Here is an 18,701-nt window from a genome sequence, read left to right on the forward strand (position 1 = left end):
TTCTAATTGAGTCTGCTCTGCATTCTAATTAGAACACTCTAGCATTGCCGCAGTGTCATGTGTATAAGGTCCCTTGGGTTTAAAAATGGTCCCTGGAATACTTTAACTAAAGCTTGTCAAATGAGCTTTAGTTAGAGTATCCCATAGCCCTTTCTAAATGCATGAGGGCTTAATAGATATCACACTGTGGCATCTTAATGAGAGTGTCTATCCTGGAACCACTTTAATTAAAACACGCCCTCATCCCCAAGTATTTGCATAGGCACCCTGAAGCCCAAATGAGATCGTCAATCTGAACACTTCCTTCGCAGAACTCTGGCATTACAAAACACAGAAAGAAAGGTACTTAAGCACTTTAGAGTGTATAGCCTTACATGCTAGAGATGTCAATAAGGTGGATATGAGCCTCATAACCAAGCTGGGTGGCTACTTCCCGGAATTCCTCGGTCAGACGGATTAAACCAAGATCCAAGTTAAATTCTGCAGGAAATTCCAAAATCCAGTATCTGAAATCACGAGAGAAAGATTAGTCAAAGATCCAGGCACAACATTCTGGGACTGCATAGATGCACTTCTGATGCGGTGCCAAACTAATCTGAGTGTTATACTTCAAAGAATTAAATACAAACCAAATAGTGGCATGAGTTTTTAGAAAGTGTTCATGCTTGATGCAGTGAAAGTTTCAAAAGGCTGAATAACTCCAGATGAACGTTTATGTTTAAAACAGGATTGCATCCCTTGCCCCACCACCATCCAGGCAAAAAGCATTAGTAGAGGTTGACTGGTTTAAAAAGCTCTTATAAAATGGATAAGAATTGACAGTATTCATAGAACTACAATTTTACCTCATGAAATAGCAGATTTTTAAACGGAATTCATCACAATTTTCCCCACTGGCATCTCTATAGGTGGACTAGTTAAGGAAAAAAAATCATATTTATGGTTTCAGCACCATTTACTCTGTAGTTGACTGGTCTGTTGAAAGAGATGGAGTATACTTCCTGAGCACTTGTTCAGCCAAACAGTTATGTGCTACACTTAAAAAAAAGAGATAACAGCTAGTAAAAAACAAGTATGTCTTTAGGCCACATAGATGCCATTTCTTACGTGGTACCTTCTGTTCTAGGAAAATCATGCATCCAATACAGTCTGTTTTTTCTGGGCAAATTGTTTTCCAGAAAAACTGGCCAACCAAGGAAATTAACAGATATTTCCAGATGCAGGGGAGATTTTCAAAAGGCACAAATGACATTTAGGTGCTTAGATGCCAAACTCCCATTGATTTCAATGGGCATAGGAATAGGCCCTCAGTCACTGGAGAACTGCATATTCTGATGACACTATCACTGTTTAATAAATAGTCTGTACATGATATTAGAGACACACTTGGCTTCCAAAGTACTAACAGAAGGTTTTGTGGCTCTTTGAAGGATATATGGAGAGAAGTTTGCCTGCCAGTTCTGTGGAAGACAGATACCATCGGTGCATTAGAAGGAATGTTCTTGGCAACTGAGTGGTGCCCAGACCTCCTTTGTCATCTGCAAAACAGAGACACTTTCAAAACAACTGGCCTTCAATATTCAAATACTGAAACCTAACAACTTTCAGATATACATGATCCATTACCTCCCTTAAGGGCAGTCATATATATTAATATTAAAAATGAAATTGTATTCAAAGTATTGTCCATTAAAATATTCTCACAAAGTATATCAACTGAGTAGTAAGCATAAATTCAAACAAAGAATGCTTTTCTAGCAGTTAAAGTTAACAAATTGCAATGGCTGTAGCATGCCAACAATTATAAAAGCAGAGTGTAAAATGGAACACAAATGAACTGCCCCCCTTTCCCCAAAAGAAAAAAGGTATAGTTCCACTCTCCAAAAAGCCTCCAAATATATCCCACCCTCCAAAATAAATATTTCTTATGAGGTGCACAATAGTGATTCTGCTGATTCAAGAGGGAAGTGTCTTCCTTCCTACTTAACATGGTTTTATAAAAGCCATACATTTTGAACAAAAAATGTACATTGATACCAACTGATCACAGTGACCAATTATGTGCTTATGTAAATCAGAATTCTAGATTAATGAAACACATAAGTACTTAGAAGGTCAACGGATTTATCCAATTTTAAAATGACCATCAGAAAATTCAGTTTTGTCATTTATTGAAAACAACTGTCACAATGACCAACTATCACAATCAAGAATGTAAGAATGTGGCTGTTGCTGGGCATGTATGCTTGAGACACTAGAAGGGCAATAGACTAATTCTACTGTGCCTTAGCACGCCATGGCAAAAGCCGTGCTAATGTGTTAAGGCACAGTAGAATTAGTCTACTGCACATTAGCATCACCTAAAAGACGTATGCTGATGCTACTGTGCAGTAGTGCTGATTATGGCGCATTAAATTAGTGTACCTGTTATTACAGGTACTAAACTTAATGAGCCATACAAATAGGCATTAATGCACATGTAGATATGCCTACAGAGAAGTAGCAGAGAGAGTAAATGTAAATGAGACAGAGTAAATCAGAAAGAAAAGAGATGAAGAGAGGAAGCCCATATACAGTGGACTTCAGTAAACAAAAAATGTGTATAGGTGGTTGGGAAGAGTGGTATTCTGAACATATAAGATGTGCCCAGACTCTGCTGTTTATGTCCTATGTGGGATCATTGTTTTAGAGCCAGATTCACACACTCGATATGGTCTGGACACAGTGGCATGTCTATCTGAATTCAGCTGCAGGATTCAGTCCTTTATTATTTATGTCATGTCCATCAGTGTTTAGGCATTTATTACTGTCTTCAAAACAGAAGTCATATTATAATCTCATTCAAACTGAGGGCTGTCATGATCTTTAAAAGTCAGATGCCTCATTTTAATTAAGATCCTAATTCAAAGCACTTAAGCACCTGCTTAAATCCAATTGACGTCAATGGGACTTTGGCCCATGTTTGCGTGCTTTCATGAATCAAGGCCTATTGTAACTCCCTTTTCCACTTTAAAAGGCATGTCAGAGTCCACAAAATACAGTAGGAGGATTTATTTTCCTTAATAAAACTAAAAATTGGGAAGTTTATGACCTTTCCCAACCTGAGTTTCATGATCAGTGATTTCTGTTTTCAAAAGAGTAAAAGTCATTTCTATTTATAGCAATTCATAAAGGCACACATAAAGTACTATATTATTGACCCTAGAGTCTCATAAATGGAAACAGTTTCTATAGGCAATGGTTCATTAAAATGAGAGCCTAAAATCATATTACTACCAATTGCTACATGACACATACGAAAATCTTCCAGAATTAGGTCTAAAAGACCCATGTAACAACAATGCAAAACAAAATCAACACATGGAGAAATAAATCCATACTTTTATAAGAAATCACAGAGAAGTCTTTAAATACCAGTAATTCAATGGTACAGTTATCTAATCTTAATACTGATTTTCAAAATCATTATATCCATCCACCTTGCATTGAAAGAAAATTACCATATTTATTGTGTAATGTTTTTAATTACAAACAAGTAGTGTTTGAGCCCACTGTATCAGAAGAGAGGCCATCTCTTCCTGACACACAAACAGATAAAAATATTGCCTTCAGCCTTTTCAATTAATGTTTTCCTTTGGGCTAGAACCAAGTATGGACAATGTCAAAGAACAGATACTTGTTTGCTAAAGGAAGCATGGACTGAACAAGGTGGTAAAAGAAGCAAAGTTATAAGAGAAGATGCATTTTTAAAACAGCAAGGAGCGAAACAAATTAACAGGCTCATACCAGACATTTCAATACAAGTGTTCAAAAGATCATCTAATGTTGCAGCTTTCCCAAGTGTATTTGACCCCATTTTCCTTTAGTCGTCGTCAAAAAATTAGAGCCATTTTCACCACACAGAAGAATATCTGTACAGCGAAACAGGCCTTATCTCTTTATGGTTGGTTGCATTCTTAGCTGGACTTCATGGAAAATCTGCAGATAAAAATAAAGAAAAGGAAATTATCATAAGAGGACTGTCCAGAAGCATTATCAGGATAGACTATTTACAATTCAGCACATCCTTTTGTAAACTGATTTTTCCCTCCACACATACACAACACAAAGAACATGAAAGACCCTCACACATTTTCAGTCCATGCTAACTTCTAATAAAGTGTTTCATTATTTGTTCGCTAGTCCAAAATAAATCCACAGAGATGTCAGAAAACACAAACCAGATGTTATGCTAGGACATGACTCATGTACAATGATGCACATTAGTACAGATCATAAGCACATTCTAGAGAACGCATACTAAAGTAAAAAGGAAGAGATTTTCAAAGATATTAATGACAGGGGGTCATCTCCTGTTGAATGATAGTGGGGGCTAAGCACCCAAATGTCTTTTTATGAATCTCTCCCCAGTTGTAGGGACTTTACAAAACACTCCTTGCAATGCCCTTAAAACATGTCTACTTTTAAGGACTACACATGGCTGATTTCAAATTTATAGAAATGTGGCAAGCCTTTTAACAGCTACAATTAAAAAGCAGCAGAGAACCGTATTTGTATCTGCTATAAAATTTCTAGAAACCTATTTTTAAAGTATCTCAATTTTTAAAATATATGTAAGTTTCCTTTAAATTTGTGGTAAATAAATATGTGGTAACCAAAAATTTGTAGCACATTCAACAACTTCGTAAGGAAAGAAACCAGTGGAGGGATTACACTGGCATATGACAGTCAAAGCATTGAGGGAATAAGGGAAGTTTCTTTTAAGTGAGCTTAGTGTAGGTATGCCTTGCATTATGTGGGTTTTGTATATGAAAGTTTGCTCTTATGCAATGACCCTTTTCATACCATAAATTCGTTACATGTGAGGTAAATTAACTCATATGCGATCCGTGTTGTTGAAGCCCACAGTCAGCTGCTTTGTGCAGTGCACTGTGGGAGTGATGCGCACCAAAATACATTCTCCTGTGTGGCTCTGTGCTCCAAACACGTTGTCTACAACACATGTTTCTGTAGTTGCCATCCCTATTATGACAGGGCCCTGTGCTTGTGTGTACTGTCTGGTGTTGGTGAGTGCCAACATTTTCTTGCAAAAGTGGTAGAAATGGGGCTGGGGGTCAGTACAGCCGAGGTCTTGGAACATATCCCTATTTGTTACATTGTAAAGTGGATTCCCTTTATGCAAATTCAAGTTATGTGCTATTTTCCAGGAACACATGTACAGCATAAAGCAAGGGAAACCTGTATAATATGATTTTTGTATTGGGTGAGCAGTAACAATGCAGAACCTTTGCTCTTCTCAGAGTTACACACCCACCATATGCTCCAGACACTCATAGCAACCATAGCTTTGTATCCTCAGGGAAGTTTCTGCACCTCCTTTATTAAAATTATCCCACTAACCTATCTCTGATACACCCTCACATTGCCTTCACTACACAGGTCTGCAGCAAAATGAAGGTGAGACTGTGGCATGCTTAGTCTAGCACACTCAGGCTAGCTTTAATCTAGTTAGCACAGGTAATGGTAGCAATGAAGACATGGAAGCCTGGGGTGCCTATACACATGCTCCAATGTTTTCTAATTAGTATCCAGTTTCATTTTGCTTTTAAGATTTTCACTGTAATACATGGTCAAGATTTACAAAAAAGAATGGGTACCTGAAGTTAAGTTCTTGGCTAAGAACAGAGTCAAAAAGCCACAGACTGAAACAATTCTGTCTTCACAGAGTTCTCTAAGCTGTGTAGATTGAACTGATAAAGAATTTGTATTAAAGAAATCAGTTGAGTTTGATACTATGTTCATCCAGGTCTATCTTAAACTAGTCTTGGCCATTTTGGAAGAGGTTTATGTGCACTGAACTTACAGGTTTAAACCAGTTTCCAATCACTTAACTGGTTTATATATAATATCTGTCCCTAGCTGTTATGGGTGACCTCTAATGAGGGACATAGGTGCTATGCAGCCTATTTGGGGACCAGGTGCCTGAATAGAAACAAGAGCCATGTGTTAGGTGCTTTGGCTCCTATTACATATAGCGGGACACTTCAGAATAGGTACTAAAACAGTGATTCTCAACCACGGTGTTGGATCATCCTGGTATACCCTGAGATCCTTTTCAGGGTGCCATGGAGTGCCGTGCAATATTAGCACTGTTAGGTATGCAAACACTGGCACATGATTCATGAGATAAACCTAGAGTTTTCAAAGTTTGCTGGGGTGATTTGACCGCAGCTGACTTCCTGCTGACTACCTTGGGCAGGGGGTTGGACCCAATGATCTTGCGAAGTCCCTTCCAGCCCTAATATCTATGAAATCTATGAAATAGGAATCAATAATGTCAAATGCATTTTGACTTGTTCTGGTCTTTCTGAGTCCTTTGCAACAGAAGAATACTCTTACTTTTTTGTAGTAAAAAAACAAGTGAAAGTTACGATGATGAGCGAGTCTGACAAGGGGTGCCTTTAATCAGAAATGGTTGAAAACCCCTGATCTAAGAAGAGAAGGCTGAGGGGAGATTTGAAAACAGGCTTCAAATACCAGAAGGGTGATTTTAGAGAGGATGGAGTTAGACTTTTCTTTGTAGCTGTAGGGAATGGAACTAGGAACAACAGCCTCAAACTGCTGCAGAGGCAATTTAGGTTAGTGAGTAGAAAGAACTTTCTGACTATGAGTCGGGACTACCTAAGTCACAGCAAGATAACAGGTTTTTTGTGGCTTGCTCAAGGTGTGCAGAGCCTATTTTGTGGAGGCCCCACCCCTCATCACTGATTGGCAAAGAGCCTCTTCATTCAGTCTTTATCACTACCACTTTCTTTGCCCTGCCCCTCACCGCTGATTGGTAGAGGGTGCCTTCACTCAGTCTACCTCACTACCACTTTTTTTTTGGTTGATTTTGCGGGATATTGAGGCCAATGCCAGATTTCTTGGTGATCTCAGACAAAGCTGTTTTTCCGGGTTTCCATTACATCTATGAAACTGTGATTTAGAGAAGTTCCTGACTATGAGACTGATTAACCATTTGAACAGGCTACCTAGAAAAGTTGTGGAATCTCCATCCCTGGAAATTTTCAAGAACAAGTTAGACAGACACTTGGCTGTCAGGAATGACAGGCTCTTCTACCCTTTTATTCAAAGAACTGAACATGCTCACTCTTTTAAATAGGGCTGGAGGAGGAACCCTCTCTCTATACATCAGTGTAGTATTCAGCCAGGAAGCAGAAAACACAGGTTTTTTTCCCCCCTTCTTAGCCTGAAGGGTTTCAAAGGGGGACCCTTCAAAGGGGACCTGCATCTCCAGTCTCCCATAAAACTGTATTTCCCACCAGGGTCTTGGTAATTCTGGGTGCTCCATTCCTTTTGAAGCCAGGGCACAGTGCAGAAAGGAATGCAGTATTCATGGGCCCAGAGACAGAATACAAGAGGTCTAGTGGTTATTGTACTCAGCTAAGAGAAGTCCTGGCTTCCAATTACTGCTCCCAAAATCATTACTTTATTTGAAGTAAAAAAGTATTGTGGCTATAGAGTACAGCTGCTCCCAGAGTTAGGTGAAATTAGAACATGGCCCTTAAAAGAAATGTATCCTACATTTTAGATTTATTTCCTAAAGTTTTTTTCTAAGTCCCATAATAAGCACCTAAGTCAATTATTGCATCTGGTCTTATGTCTTGAAAATAATTGGGCTTATTTTCCAGGGCCAATCACCACCAACTTGTGCTGATATTTAAAAAAAAATATATCAGGCCACACATTTTTGCATAGGTAAGTCCCTGTATGTTAAAATACTGCTTCAGTTAGGTCTTGCAGGAGCCATTACTGTACATATTCCTTGCTCCAAGAAAGTAGCCAAACAGAACGGTAGGAAAGGAAGGGCTTTGAAAAGCAAGCACTTTTCTGGGTTTTTTTAGTGTTAATTACTTGTTTATCAGTGTTACCAAAGAGGAGAAATAGCAATAGTTAATAGGGGTGTGCGAAGCTTTGGTCACCAATTTGATTCAGAGAAGATTCGACCCAATTCAGAGGCTGAATCGCTGAATCCAAATTGAACTGGGAGACCAAACAAACCCTCTGAACTGATTTGGAGTCTTCGAATCAATTTGGAAAAGTTTTGAAAATTCAGAGATTCTGAAGGCAGTCTTTCAGGGGAATAGAAACTGAGAAGATGGAGGGGAGTGGGGAGGAAAGATTGATATTTGTAGCTGACCAATGACTGTGATCTTTCCCTGAGTCCCCTTCCAATCACAGTGCTCTGGGGGAGGGACAAAGAAACAGCATATAAGCCTCTGCTTGAGGCGCAGTTTCCCAGAAACCCTTGTACCTATCTCCTTGAAACTTGGAAGGCTTCATGGCCTCAGAAGGGGCTACCATGCCTGCTGTTTTCATACTGCTGTGCCTTAACACATACACAAAGTCACACATCATGTGTTTTGCTTGTCTGCACCTTGAGGTGCAGTTTCCCAGAAACCCTTACACCTGTCTCCTTGAAACCTGGCAGCCCTCAGAAGGGGCTACCATCTTGGCTGTTTTCATTTAAATCTGCCAAAAAATGACAAATTTATAGGTATTTCAGTGATTTCCCCATTATAGTCTATGGCTGAATCACCAAATCTCTCTGAATCAGTGCCAAATCTTTGGAAGCCAGTTTGTCCAAACCAATTTGGGACAGTGATGTGAACCTCCAAATTGAATCACTGTCATCTGAATTGGGCTAATCTGAATCAAATAATTCCCTATTCACACAGGCCTAATAACTAATGTCCCCATGTGAAGCTTGATGACATTTTTGTATTATGGCTTTTGCCCACCTAGCAGTACTTTATAGCCATTAAAGGATTTTATCCTCATAACATTTCTTTGAGGTCAGGAAATGCCTTTTCCATCTTTACAGATGAGGAAGTTACTGAGTCACAGGGTAGATTAAGTAATTTGGTCAAGGGGAATGAGCCAGACCTAAATCTAGGCCTTTTGCATCCCAATTCTGTGTGTTCCTATTAGACCAGTTGGGCTAATTGTTTCACTAATGTACCAATATTATTTAATCTGAGGTCCAGGGGCAGATCTGAGGGGGAAGGAAGGGGGGATTCACTGGTGCAGTTATTTTGATTCCCGCTTTGATTCCTGGTCCACTGAGGCTTTAAAGCCAACTGCCTGGGAGGGGTGACCACATTTCTATGTGCTGAGACAGTCAGTCAGTCAACTTCATGAGTCATTGTCATCTCTCTGATTCCTGTTAATCTCTACCTACTCCATAGGTGTTAACAACCCTCCATCCTTTTTAATGGGTTTGATGTTCCACTACTTGATGTCCCTTTCTTTTGCAATGTCACTGTCTGTTAGACATTCCTGGTAATGTCTCTTTTCTATTTTCACAGCCCTGCAGAGTGTTTTTAGCTGTAGCTGAAAACCTTAACTCTGCTGTGATGATATTAACTCAGGTGTAGAAATGATTGACAGTGAAGTGTTAGAGGCACTGTCAATGTGCTCAAGAAGGCTAGATTTTGTTTTATGAATCTGAACTATAATGGGTACAGGATGAATGAGACAATATCTTTTGACTATTTTTGTCTGGTTAGTTGTGGGTTTTTTAACTTTATATATAATCTACTGAATTAGTGCATGTTCCAATAGTTATATTTGTTTTTACTTTGATCTTAAACTGAATAATGTACTGCTAGCCTCCCTGGCATATTAATAAAGCTAGTTTCTCTTTAACTGGAGAAAAATGTGTTGGGTTAAAAGTAATATGTCATAAAATCTGCACCCTCCTTTTCAAAATCCTAGATTCACCCATGCTGAGATTTATTTAAATCACATATTCTCAGAGCATCTAAGTGCTGTACCACAATTGAAAATAGATTTATAGTGTCAGGAACAGCCAAGCACTAAACAGTAGTATGAGTGCTAAATAATTATGAACATTCAAAATTTGGGAGCTTGATCCAAGGAATTCCACAGTTCTAGGACTAAAGCTGCAATCTGTCAAGTGCCTGACCACCTTCAATAGGAATTGGGGGGAAAGTGGGGGAGCTCAGTACCAGGCCCATTATTTGGGCAGAGACTGGAAAGGACTGTTCTATTTATGCAACCCCAAAAGTTACCAGATTGACTTTCCAAAAAGCTAAAACAATTATGGAACAGGAGGAAGAAGGCAGAGATTCAAAAGAACTGGAGGTTATCAGAGACAGTACACCAATAACAGCACAGTGAGTACATTTACACATGCAATTAGCAGGTAACAATAAGCTCTGGCACAGTCTGCACTAGTGTTTATTTCTCTTGGATGCAGCATTTACGTGTGTGCCTGGGACTGCAGCATGTTGAGCTGGGGTGGAGCAGCCCCTCCCCCCCCCGGACTGGAAGGGGGTCTGGGGGTCAGCCCGGTTCAATGTGCTACAGAGGTACTGGCTGGGGTACAAAGGTGTTCCAGTGTAGGGCTAGCCAGCTGGCAGCCCCTTCACTATAGCACCTCCTGTGCCCAGCCAGCCCTGGTCACTCTCTGCCTGTGTGTTTCAGTGCACATAACTACTCAGCTGTAGTATAGTACTTGTCCCAGACAGTACTATACTACACTGGAGTTAATTAATTTACTGTGCACTAATACAAGCACATGTGTAGACAGTAACACTTTACTGCAGAGCTAATTAGTCAGCTCCACAGTAAAGCAGATGTGTAGATGCACCCAGAGTGAATTTTAGTGCCCAATCCAGGATATTAAGGGGGAGGGAGAGCAAGAGGGAGTAAAAGAAAGCACCAGATTTTGATAAAGCTAATAAATAATATTCCAAAAAATGTTGTACCAAGTTATTTATTATTCCCAATAAAAATCTTGGCTAAGGTAGAACTTTGGTTGGAAATGCAATGTGCCAGTCAGGTTCCATTAAAAGCCTATTGATAAACCAATAAAGAATCTGGAAGTTTGGATCTACTGTTTAGCAACAACATTAATACTAACTGTATGGCCTTGCCTGTTCAGAAAGAAAAGTCATCAATAGACACTTTTCACATAATCCATTGCAAATGAAAATGGTTCATATTGTATGCGCATGCTGGGTGTGTCCATATATTCAGGCACGTGCACTTGCAGCAGCTCAAATAGAAGTGGTGCAAATTTGAGATGGAGCTTCCTACCTCCGTGCATGTGCCTGGACATGCACTTTGGTGTGGGGCAAATTGTGTCAACTGGAGCAAAATAACTCTGCCTGCCTCCTCCTAAGACTGCAGCTATGGGGAGCTAGAGGCCGGGGCCAGTACCTGTGCTAGCCCCAGTATAAAAAGCTGCTCTGTGCTGGCCCCAGCAGTATAAAAAGCTGCTCTGGCAAGTAGCTCAGGGCTACTCACTCTCAGGAGCTTCTGGGGCCTGGCTAATTGTATCTGGGGACACTACCTCTTCTGCCAGCCAGACTACTGAAGCAGCCCTGCACCCTCTACCCACTGCAGCAGTCTGGCAGTGGGGGCTACTGCCTGCCTGTGACCTGCTGTCACCTGCAACAGCATGTAGCTCTGAGGCTGCATGCCTGCCAGACCCAGATGGGGACTACATGGCCATCAGAGGCATCTGCACCTCTGGGCCAGCTGCCAGTGGGCTGTGGCTGCAGAGTTGGCCTTTCTGCAGCACTACTGCTATGTGTACCACCACCCAGCCATCTGGGCAGCTATCGCCTTGGAGGTGTTCTTAGTGTGGTGGCCTTTTTTGAACTGTCAAAGCATGCCCTCCTGGCCTCAAGTGGCCAGGAAGTCAGCCACCTCCAGCTCGGTCCCAGGTGCCAGCTCTGAGTAGGTTGCTCTGCGTTGGTCTTGCCATTTGTCTCACTAGCAGAAATTCTGGTGTTTCCTATTTAAAAACTGCAAAATCCCTAATAAAAAAATCCCAAAGTCAGTCTTTAAAATACCCACAAATCCAAGTCCTTCCACAATTAAAACAAAAGACCACTAAACATAAATATATATATATATAGAGAGAGAGAGATCAAATCAGTTGGGCAATGACTTTTGGTTTTTTGGTCATAGAAAAATCAGAGCTGCCCCTACCCCCTTCACTCTCCAGGATGTACAGCACTAAGCAGCACTGATATGCCAGTTCCCTGTCCCTGCCCTTGCTCCATAATCACAACCCACAGCTTATCCCTACCCCAATCCCCTCACTCCTGACCCACAGGACCAGGTATGTGGTTGAGGGGTTTGTGAGGGTAGCTTGGGGGCGTGGGGTTTACAGGTGGATTGTAGGGGGACTGCAGGTGTGGGGAGGCATATGGCGGGGTTGCTCAGGAGGGGTGGGTCCCTTGCCCCGCACAGGGCACAGCCCCTCAACAGGGCTACAGCATCCCCACCATGGGCCCACAGTCGTCCAACAGGGGCCACACACCCTCCCATAGAGGCTACCGCCCCTCCTGCAGGGTCCAAGTGCTCCCTGCCTGGCCTCAGCCCCTGCTCATTCGCCCAGCTCTCCCGATCATTCCCCCACCTGGTCCCAGCCCCCAACCGCTGCCCCGTCCGACCCAGCGTTCCCGCACTCACTGGCTGTAGCAGTGCCTGTCAGGGCTGCTGGGGCCTCAGGGCAGAGCCCCCCGTGTGGCGCAGGGCAGCGGGGGGCAGTGGGGATCTGCTCTAGCTGCCTGGCATCTGTGCTGCCACTGTCATATCATGTGGGTGCGGCCCGGCTCAGTAGGGCACTGCGCACTGTCAGGCAGCTCAGGGCCTCTCAGGCTGAGTGGTGCCGGACCCAGGTGACAGTTGGAGCAGCTCTGAGCTGCCAGACAGCACATGTTGCCCTGCCTATCTGGGCAGCACCCACACAATGTGGCAGCATGGGTGCCAGGTGGCCATGGTTGAGCCCCTCTGGGCCCCGCTGCCCTGCACCACGTGGGGAAGTTATGGCAGGAGGCCCCAAGTGGCCCTGACAGCTGCTGCTGCAGCTGGTGAGTGTGGGCTGTGCAGGGAGGGGGTGGGGCTGGGTGGGGAAGCAATTGGGAGCTGGGCAAATGCGGAAAGAGCTGGGCAACCAAGGGGAGAGCTGGGTCCTGTCATAGTCCCTTCCCCCCTTTTCTGGTCCCCCTACCTCCTACTTACTTGGCAGGAGCCCAGGTTCTTGTCCCTGCAGCCTGCACTGCTGCTTGCCCTGCACGGGCAGGCAATGTGCTTCAGCATGGGGGCAAGGGCCAGCTGTAGAGACACTTTGGCTGGCTACCAGAGCATCTCTGTGGAGGACCTGAGCTTCAGTTGCCTCAGGGCATGGTCCGGGACTGTGCCATGCCCTGCTTTTTTTCCCCAGGGTATTTTTTGATACTTGGATCTCCAGGTATCAAATTTTGACGTCACACTGCAACTATATGCAGCGTGGGGAACATTTTTTTGTGTCTTACAGTGTCTTAAAGGGGTTTGAGCGCTGTCAGAGGCACATGCACACTTGTCTGAATGCACCCACCCACTCACTCCCTTTTCTTCATGACAAAATAGTAATCCTTACTTAGCAAAGCCTAGCATTCTTTGGCAGAAAGTGTGTCCTGCAAGAGTGCAAACACTCCTTTAGAGTTGGAGACGATTCTCTGGGTAATCTGCACATTTAAGCTTTAAAAAAATACAGCATGCTTTGAATTGCCATCTCTTAGTTCATAGGAAACAAAACTGGAAAGTAGAACTGGAAGGGACCTCCTGGGTCAGTGAGTCTAGTCTCCTGTTGTCAAAGGTACCATGTCATATAATCCCTTTCATAAATTTACTGAGCTCCAGCTTAAGTTAGCTCTTTTGCTCTTGCTAATTCCTTTGTAAAACTGTTCTGGAGTCTGATTGCTCTTCTGATTAGGAAACTCCTGCTAATTTTTTATTCTTGACCTTGTTCTTGTGCCAATATTGTCTTTAGTTTGAAATAGTCCTTCTACCGTCCTGATATATTTATAGAGAGCTATCATATTTACTATCAGCCTTTATTTTGCTACGCTAAACAAGCTAAGTTCTTTTAGCCTTCTCTTGTAAGATAGGGTCTCCATTATCCTGATCACCCTAGTAGCCCTTCTTTGCACCTGTTCCAGTTCCAGCATCACAGAGGAAATTTTCCAATGTGCTATTATTTAAAAAAATAGAGATGAGTTCACAAGGGGCAAATGAAATTAACAGTTTAATAGCATCAAAGACCATGAGCTTCCAGAGAGAGGTCAGAGACAAAATCCAAGGAGAAGAGGCTTAGCAGCACAGTTTTATGGTTGAGGCAGTGCTGGCTCCTGCTGTGCCGGTTGTGGCTATCAGCTGCTGCTGTGACAATGACTGTTTTTGTGCCTCTCCATAAAGGTGGTGCCTGGGGCTGCTGCCCTGGCCATCCTCCCTTAGTTATACTATTGCCAAAGAGCCTTCCAGTTTAGTTCTAAGGTGGGCTTGGACTTAACAACATGATCAGGAAGGAGTGAGAGGATAGGCAAGGGCCTTGTACCTCAGTAAGTTCACCTGGTTAGTGTGTATCAGGATACAGAATGTAATATTTTGGCTTTATCAAACAAACAAAAAAATTGGTTAATTGTAGGCTTAGCTGAAGCTACTAGAAAGGAACTGATTCTTAGCTAACACATGCCTGGTGGAGGTAGCAATGCTATGTAAATACCCTTACTGCAATGTTTTGTGACTATCACTTCCAAATTCTTACCAAGTCATTTCAAAGGAGAGAGCAGATTGTAAGTTTTACAGTAAGCCCAGTGCATGTTGGGATGGGACTCTGAGACTTTAGTCAGTGTTCAGTGAATATTCAGGCAGCGCAAACACAATCAGCATACCTCCCTGCCTCACTACTCATTCTCAGCTTTTTTTTAAGGTGTTCCCTGTCAACTGGGACACAACCAATAGTTCTGGGAACTGAGTCATAGTATCAAATGTGCCATGCTTATCTGTTGAAACAACATCATTCTTAGATGGAAGTAGCTATCAACATTTCCAGTGTTGTCCATTTCCAAATTGTTATTTCCAAGACAACAGAAACATCTATGATGATGTATTCAGAGATCAGGAAGTAGTAATAAATTATCATCCCTAGGGGTTTTGGAAATGCAATTAAAATTTGTGTTCTGCAACTATAATGCAGATGTCTTGCTGGTTCTGTTTAAATGAATGTAAAGACAATGAACTCTTGAAAAAACTGGTCATCCCGTAATGGGTGATCACTTCCCTATGTACAAATGCAAGCACACAGAAACATCACAGTATAAAACTAGTGTGTTGTGGCACATGCTTTGATTTTAAAAGTCTTAAATTATGGCTACTTTTAATCAGTAAAGCTAAAATACATCACTTTTGCTGCAAGAGGAGGGGCACACTAGCAGATTTATCTAAAAGTAGTTTTAAAAGGTCAAACAAGAGCCAGCCCTTGGGTGAACATTTCTGTAATGGTTTGAATCTGGATATGTTGGTTACAGGTGGAAGCTGTAAGTAGGTTTAAGAATGTCTGTGCACAGACTTACTTATATTTGTTTAACTAAATAAAATTTAGCCCCACCCTGTCAGTTAAGACAACAAAATTGTCTGTGTAAATTGTTTTCTTGCTAATTAAGGTAGCCTATTTTCCTTCTATGTAAAAATAATAAAGATAGCCACAGGTTAACACTACAACTTTGACATACAAGCATCCCTTTGGGCTTCAGTTCATGCATAAGCTTCTTGTAGGCCAGCACACAAGAGACTCATTCTTTACAAGGATAGGACATGCTTGTGGTTTTCTTTTTTCCCAGTAAATTAGACCTTTCCCCGTCCTCTTCCCCCTGGAAATTGTAACACAACATAAATGAATTCTCCCTGTAACTGCAGCCTCAGCCATATGTGCTACTGGAGGGAAGGACAGAGCTAAATGCCAGCAGATGAACAAGGATGATTTAACAGCAGCAGTATTCAGAAGAGAGCTGAGAAGAAATTAAATATCTCAAGAGAAGTTGCCTTATAAGTACTCTCTATATTACACCTTTTTCCTCTCTTTCATGCTATGACTGTCTGCTACTTTGTGCACAGTGTCTAGCATAATGAGGCCCTGTTCTTAGATCGTGCCTAGGCATCACTACAATAAATATAATTAAAAATAAGAGATTGGAGCACCTGTGCAAGTTGATTCCTGGACCTTTAAGTCTGCAGGGACCAAATGAGCCATCTGTTTGGACCAAAGTTAACACAGGGACTCAGTTGGGCAGTTCACTATTCCAGGAGTTTTTCTCCACAAGCCTTTAACTTAATAACTGTCAGTTCTTAATTACATTATGTGTATTATTTGTTAGTGTACATAACAAATAATGCACGTAAGTCCAATAGAGGTAGATCAAGTTTCTACCTCTATTGGATTTAACTAGCAGAATATTTAAATTAATTCACAGAACATTTAAGAACTAACTGCATTCACAACTGTACCACCCATATCAACTACTCAGACAGCCTCTCAAGTAACAAAGCTTTATGGCCCATCAGATTCTCCAATGCTACTAAGTTCTGTTCTCTACTTATTGCATTCATAAACAGAGCAACAGCCATGACCAGAAGAGGTATACTTATAACTATACTTAAAACCAGTAGGGGTATACAAAGCAGGCCCTATTTGATTTGGATTTGGATTCGGCCCAAATCACTGTCCCTGATTTGATTCAGCTGAATCCGAATGTGTCTACATACCTCAAGGTACCAGGTGCACCTTGTGACTGCTGTGGTGCTGGGGTGGATGGAGTATCCCATAGGAGTGTGGGGGGCCCTCCATGTGCTCCCCTGGCTTGGCAATTGGCCACAGGGGGATCCCAGGCGCCCCCTCAGCCCAGGAGGCACCTGTCGCTGAACTGGAGAGGTCCAGGGTGGGCCCTAGCATGCTCCCTGGTGGACTCAGAAGTGCTTTTGGTCCACTTCTGGGTCTTTTGGGGAGTGCAAGGGGGGGACCCCCACGCACCCCTGGCTCAGCAACTGGCCACAGGGGGAACCCAGGTGTCCCCCCAGACCCAGGAGGCACCAGTCGCTGAGCTTGGGGGGCTCGGGGGAGGGGTCCCCAGCATGCTCCCTGGAGGACACAGAAGTGGACTAGAAGTGCTGCTGGTCCACTTCCGGGTCTGCTGCTGAGTGCGCTGGGGAGCCCCCTGCACTCCTGTGGGGCATTTCATCTGCCCCAGCATTGCAGGATTCATGAGCCACCTGCTACCTAAAGGTATGTAGAAAAAACATTTAAAGCTGTGTCTATGTCCAAATCGCTGAATCTTTCCAAATCTCTCTGAATTGATTTAGAGGGTTCTGATTTGATTCAGAAAGATTAAAGGGTCCTCTGATTCAATTCAGTGAGGAGATTCAGCTACCAAATCAGGCCGAATCTCTGCTGAATTGAATCAGAGACCGAAGCTTTGCACAGCCCTAATAATCAGGGATCCAGGCTTTCTGTTCACTACAGAAAAATGTGGTAAAACCCAGATTTTCTCCTTTAAGGGAGAAAAACATGGGAAATAGTGCATTTCCCTTGAAGGCTGGCAGAGATCTAATAAACTGATATTTTTGTTCAAATACAGCTTCTGTTTCCTTATTGCCTTCATTATGTCTGCACAGCTATCTCAGTATATAAGTATGCCCCCAGCTAATCCAGATAGCAATATCTTACAAGTCATTCTTGATCTATGCCACAAACTATATCACAGATGTCAAAGCATGAACTTCCATCACCCATGAAGAATGACAGTAAAATATTCTGGGAATGTATTAGGCTTAGAAGGAATCATAATGACAACTGCCATGTTAGTTAACCTTCAAACACAAACATAGAGTTAGTTATCTTCACAGTGGATTGCTCAAAAAATTAATTATTATCATATTGGGCCACTTTTAGTTAATAAACCATGGAGACTAGAAATATTACACATTAAATTGCTTAAAGAGGTAGGATCCCAACCAATCTTGACAACTTCACTATCCAAGTACCATAGAATTGTCACTGCCAAAGCAAAGCTCACTCACTGAGGACATCTAAAGGATATCTAGCTATAATTACTGCAGTGCATACTAGTTTACACAGCTTTTCTACATAAACTTATTTTTTATTTTCTGTGGAATCCGAGATGCTTGCGTTATAGCACAACTCCAGGCCAACAATTCAAGAGTCAGGAAAGACAACAAATATCCCAACCCATGCAATGGAATTGCAAGAGTTAAAAAAGAATCCTTCATAGATTTGAATGTCAAAAGGCATTATTAGATCATCTAGACAAGTGGTCTGTGGACCCCTGAGGGTCCACAGACTATGTCTAAGGGGTTTGCAAAAGAAGACTATGATCAATCAAAAGTATGTGAATAATCACACTTACAATTCAAAGGGGTCCCCACCACCATTCAAAATTTCCAAAGGGATCCACAAATGAAAAAAGGTTGAAAACCTCTGATCTAGACTGACCTGATGATGAATCCGTTCCATACCAAAATTCCCCTGTGATATCAGTTTATGGCCTCTAATGTAGTTACCCTGGAGAGAGACCTGCCCACAACACACGCTTCTGTGATATCCCATTTATTGACCATGGTAGAATAAGCAAGTGCTCTTGGCACATTCACAGATTCTAAAAAAGTTTCCTCATCTCAAAGGACTAAAGAGTGTTAAACACCAATTACTGGCCCACACGCTTGTGCTGTAGCTACTGGGATGAGTCACCTGTGGGAAGTTTAGTATGCATGCAAAACTTTCCAGGTGGGAGGTATAGCATTATCATTTAATAATTTACTTGACATAA

The 18,701-nt window shown here is 42.1% G+C and overlaps 1 protein-coding gene across 5 annotated transcripts in view; it reads right to left on the bottom strand.

Moving 5' to 3' along the window:
* The window catches only part of RASGRP3 (RAS guanyl releasing protein 3), a 109,577-nt gene that overhangs the window by 54,118 nt on the left and 36,758 nt on the right, over positions 1–18,701 (bottom strand). For 4 of the 5 annotated variants that reach the window (XM_019549701.1, XM_019549703.1, XM_019549704.1 and 1 more), the window contains exons 2-5: positions 3,787–3,978; positions 1,436–1,538; positions 846–908; positions 375–506 (exon numbers count right to left, since the gene is read on the bottom strand). In XM_019549701.1, coding sequence (XP_019405246.1) covers positions 375–506; positions 846–908; positions 1,436–1,538; positions 3,787–3,856 — 368 coding nt within the window. In that variant the 5' untranslated portion in view covers positions 3,857–3,978. Of the gene's footprint in view, positions 1–374; positions 507–845; positions 909–1,435; positions 1,539–3,786; positions 3,979–18,367; positions 18,539–18,701 lie in introns of those variants that run through there. The other variant, XM_019549702.1, reaches the window with a different exon arrangement.

This window comes from Crocodylus porosus, unplaced genomic scaffold, assembly GCF_001723895.1.
Source record: "Crocodylus porosus isolate Cpor-Errol unplaced genomic scaffold, CroPor_comp1, whole genome shotgun sequence".
In the NCBI taxonomy this organism is placed as follows: domain Eukaryota; kingdom Metazoa; phylum Chordata; order Crocodylia; family Crocodylidae; genus Crocodylus; species Crocodylus porosus.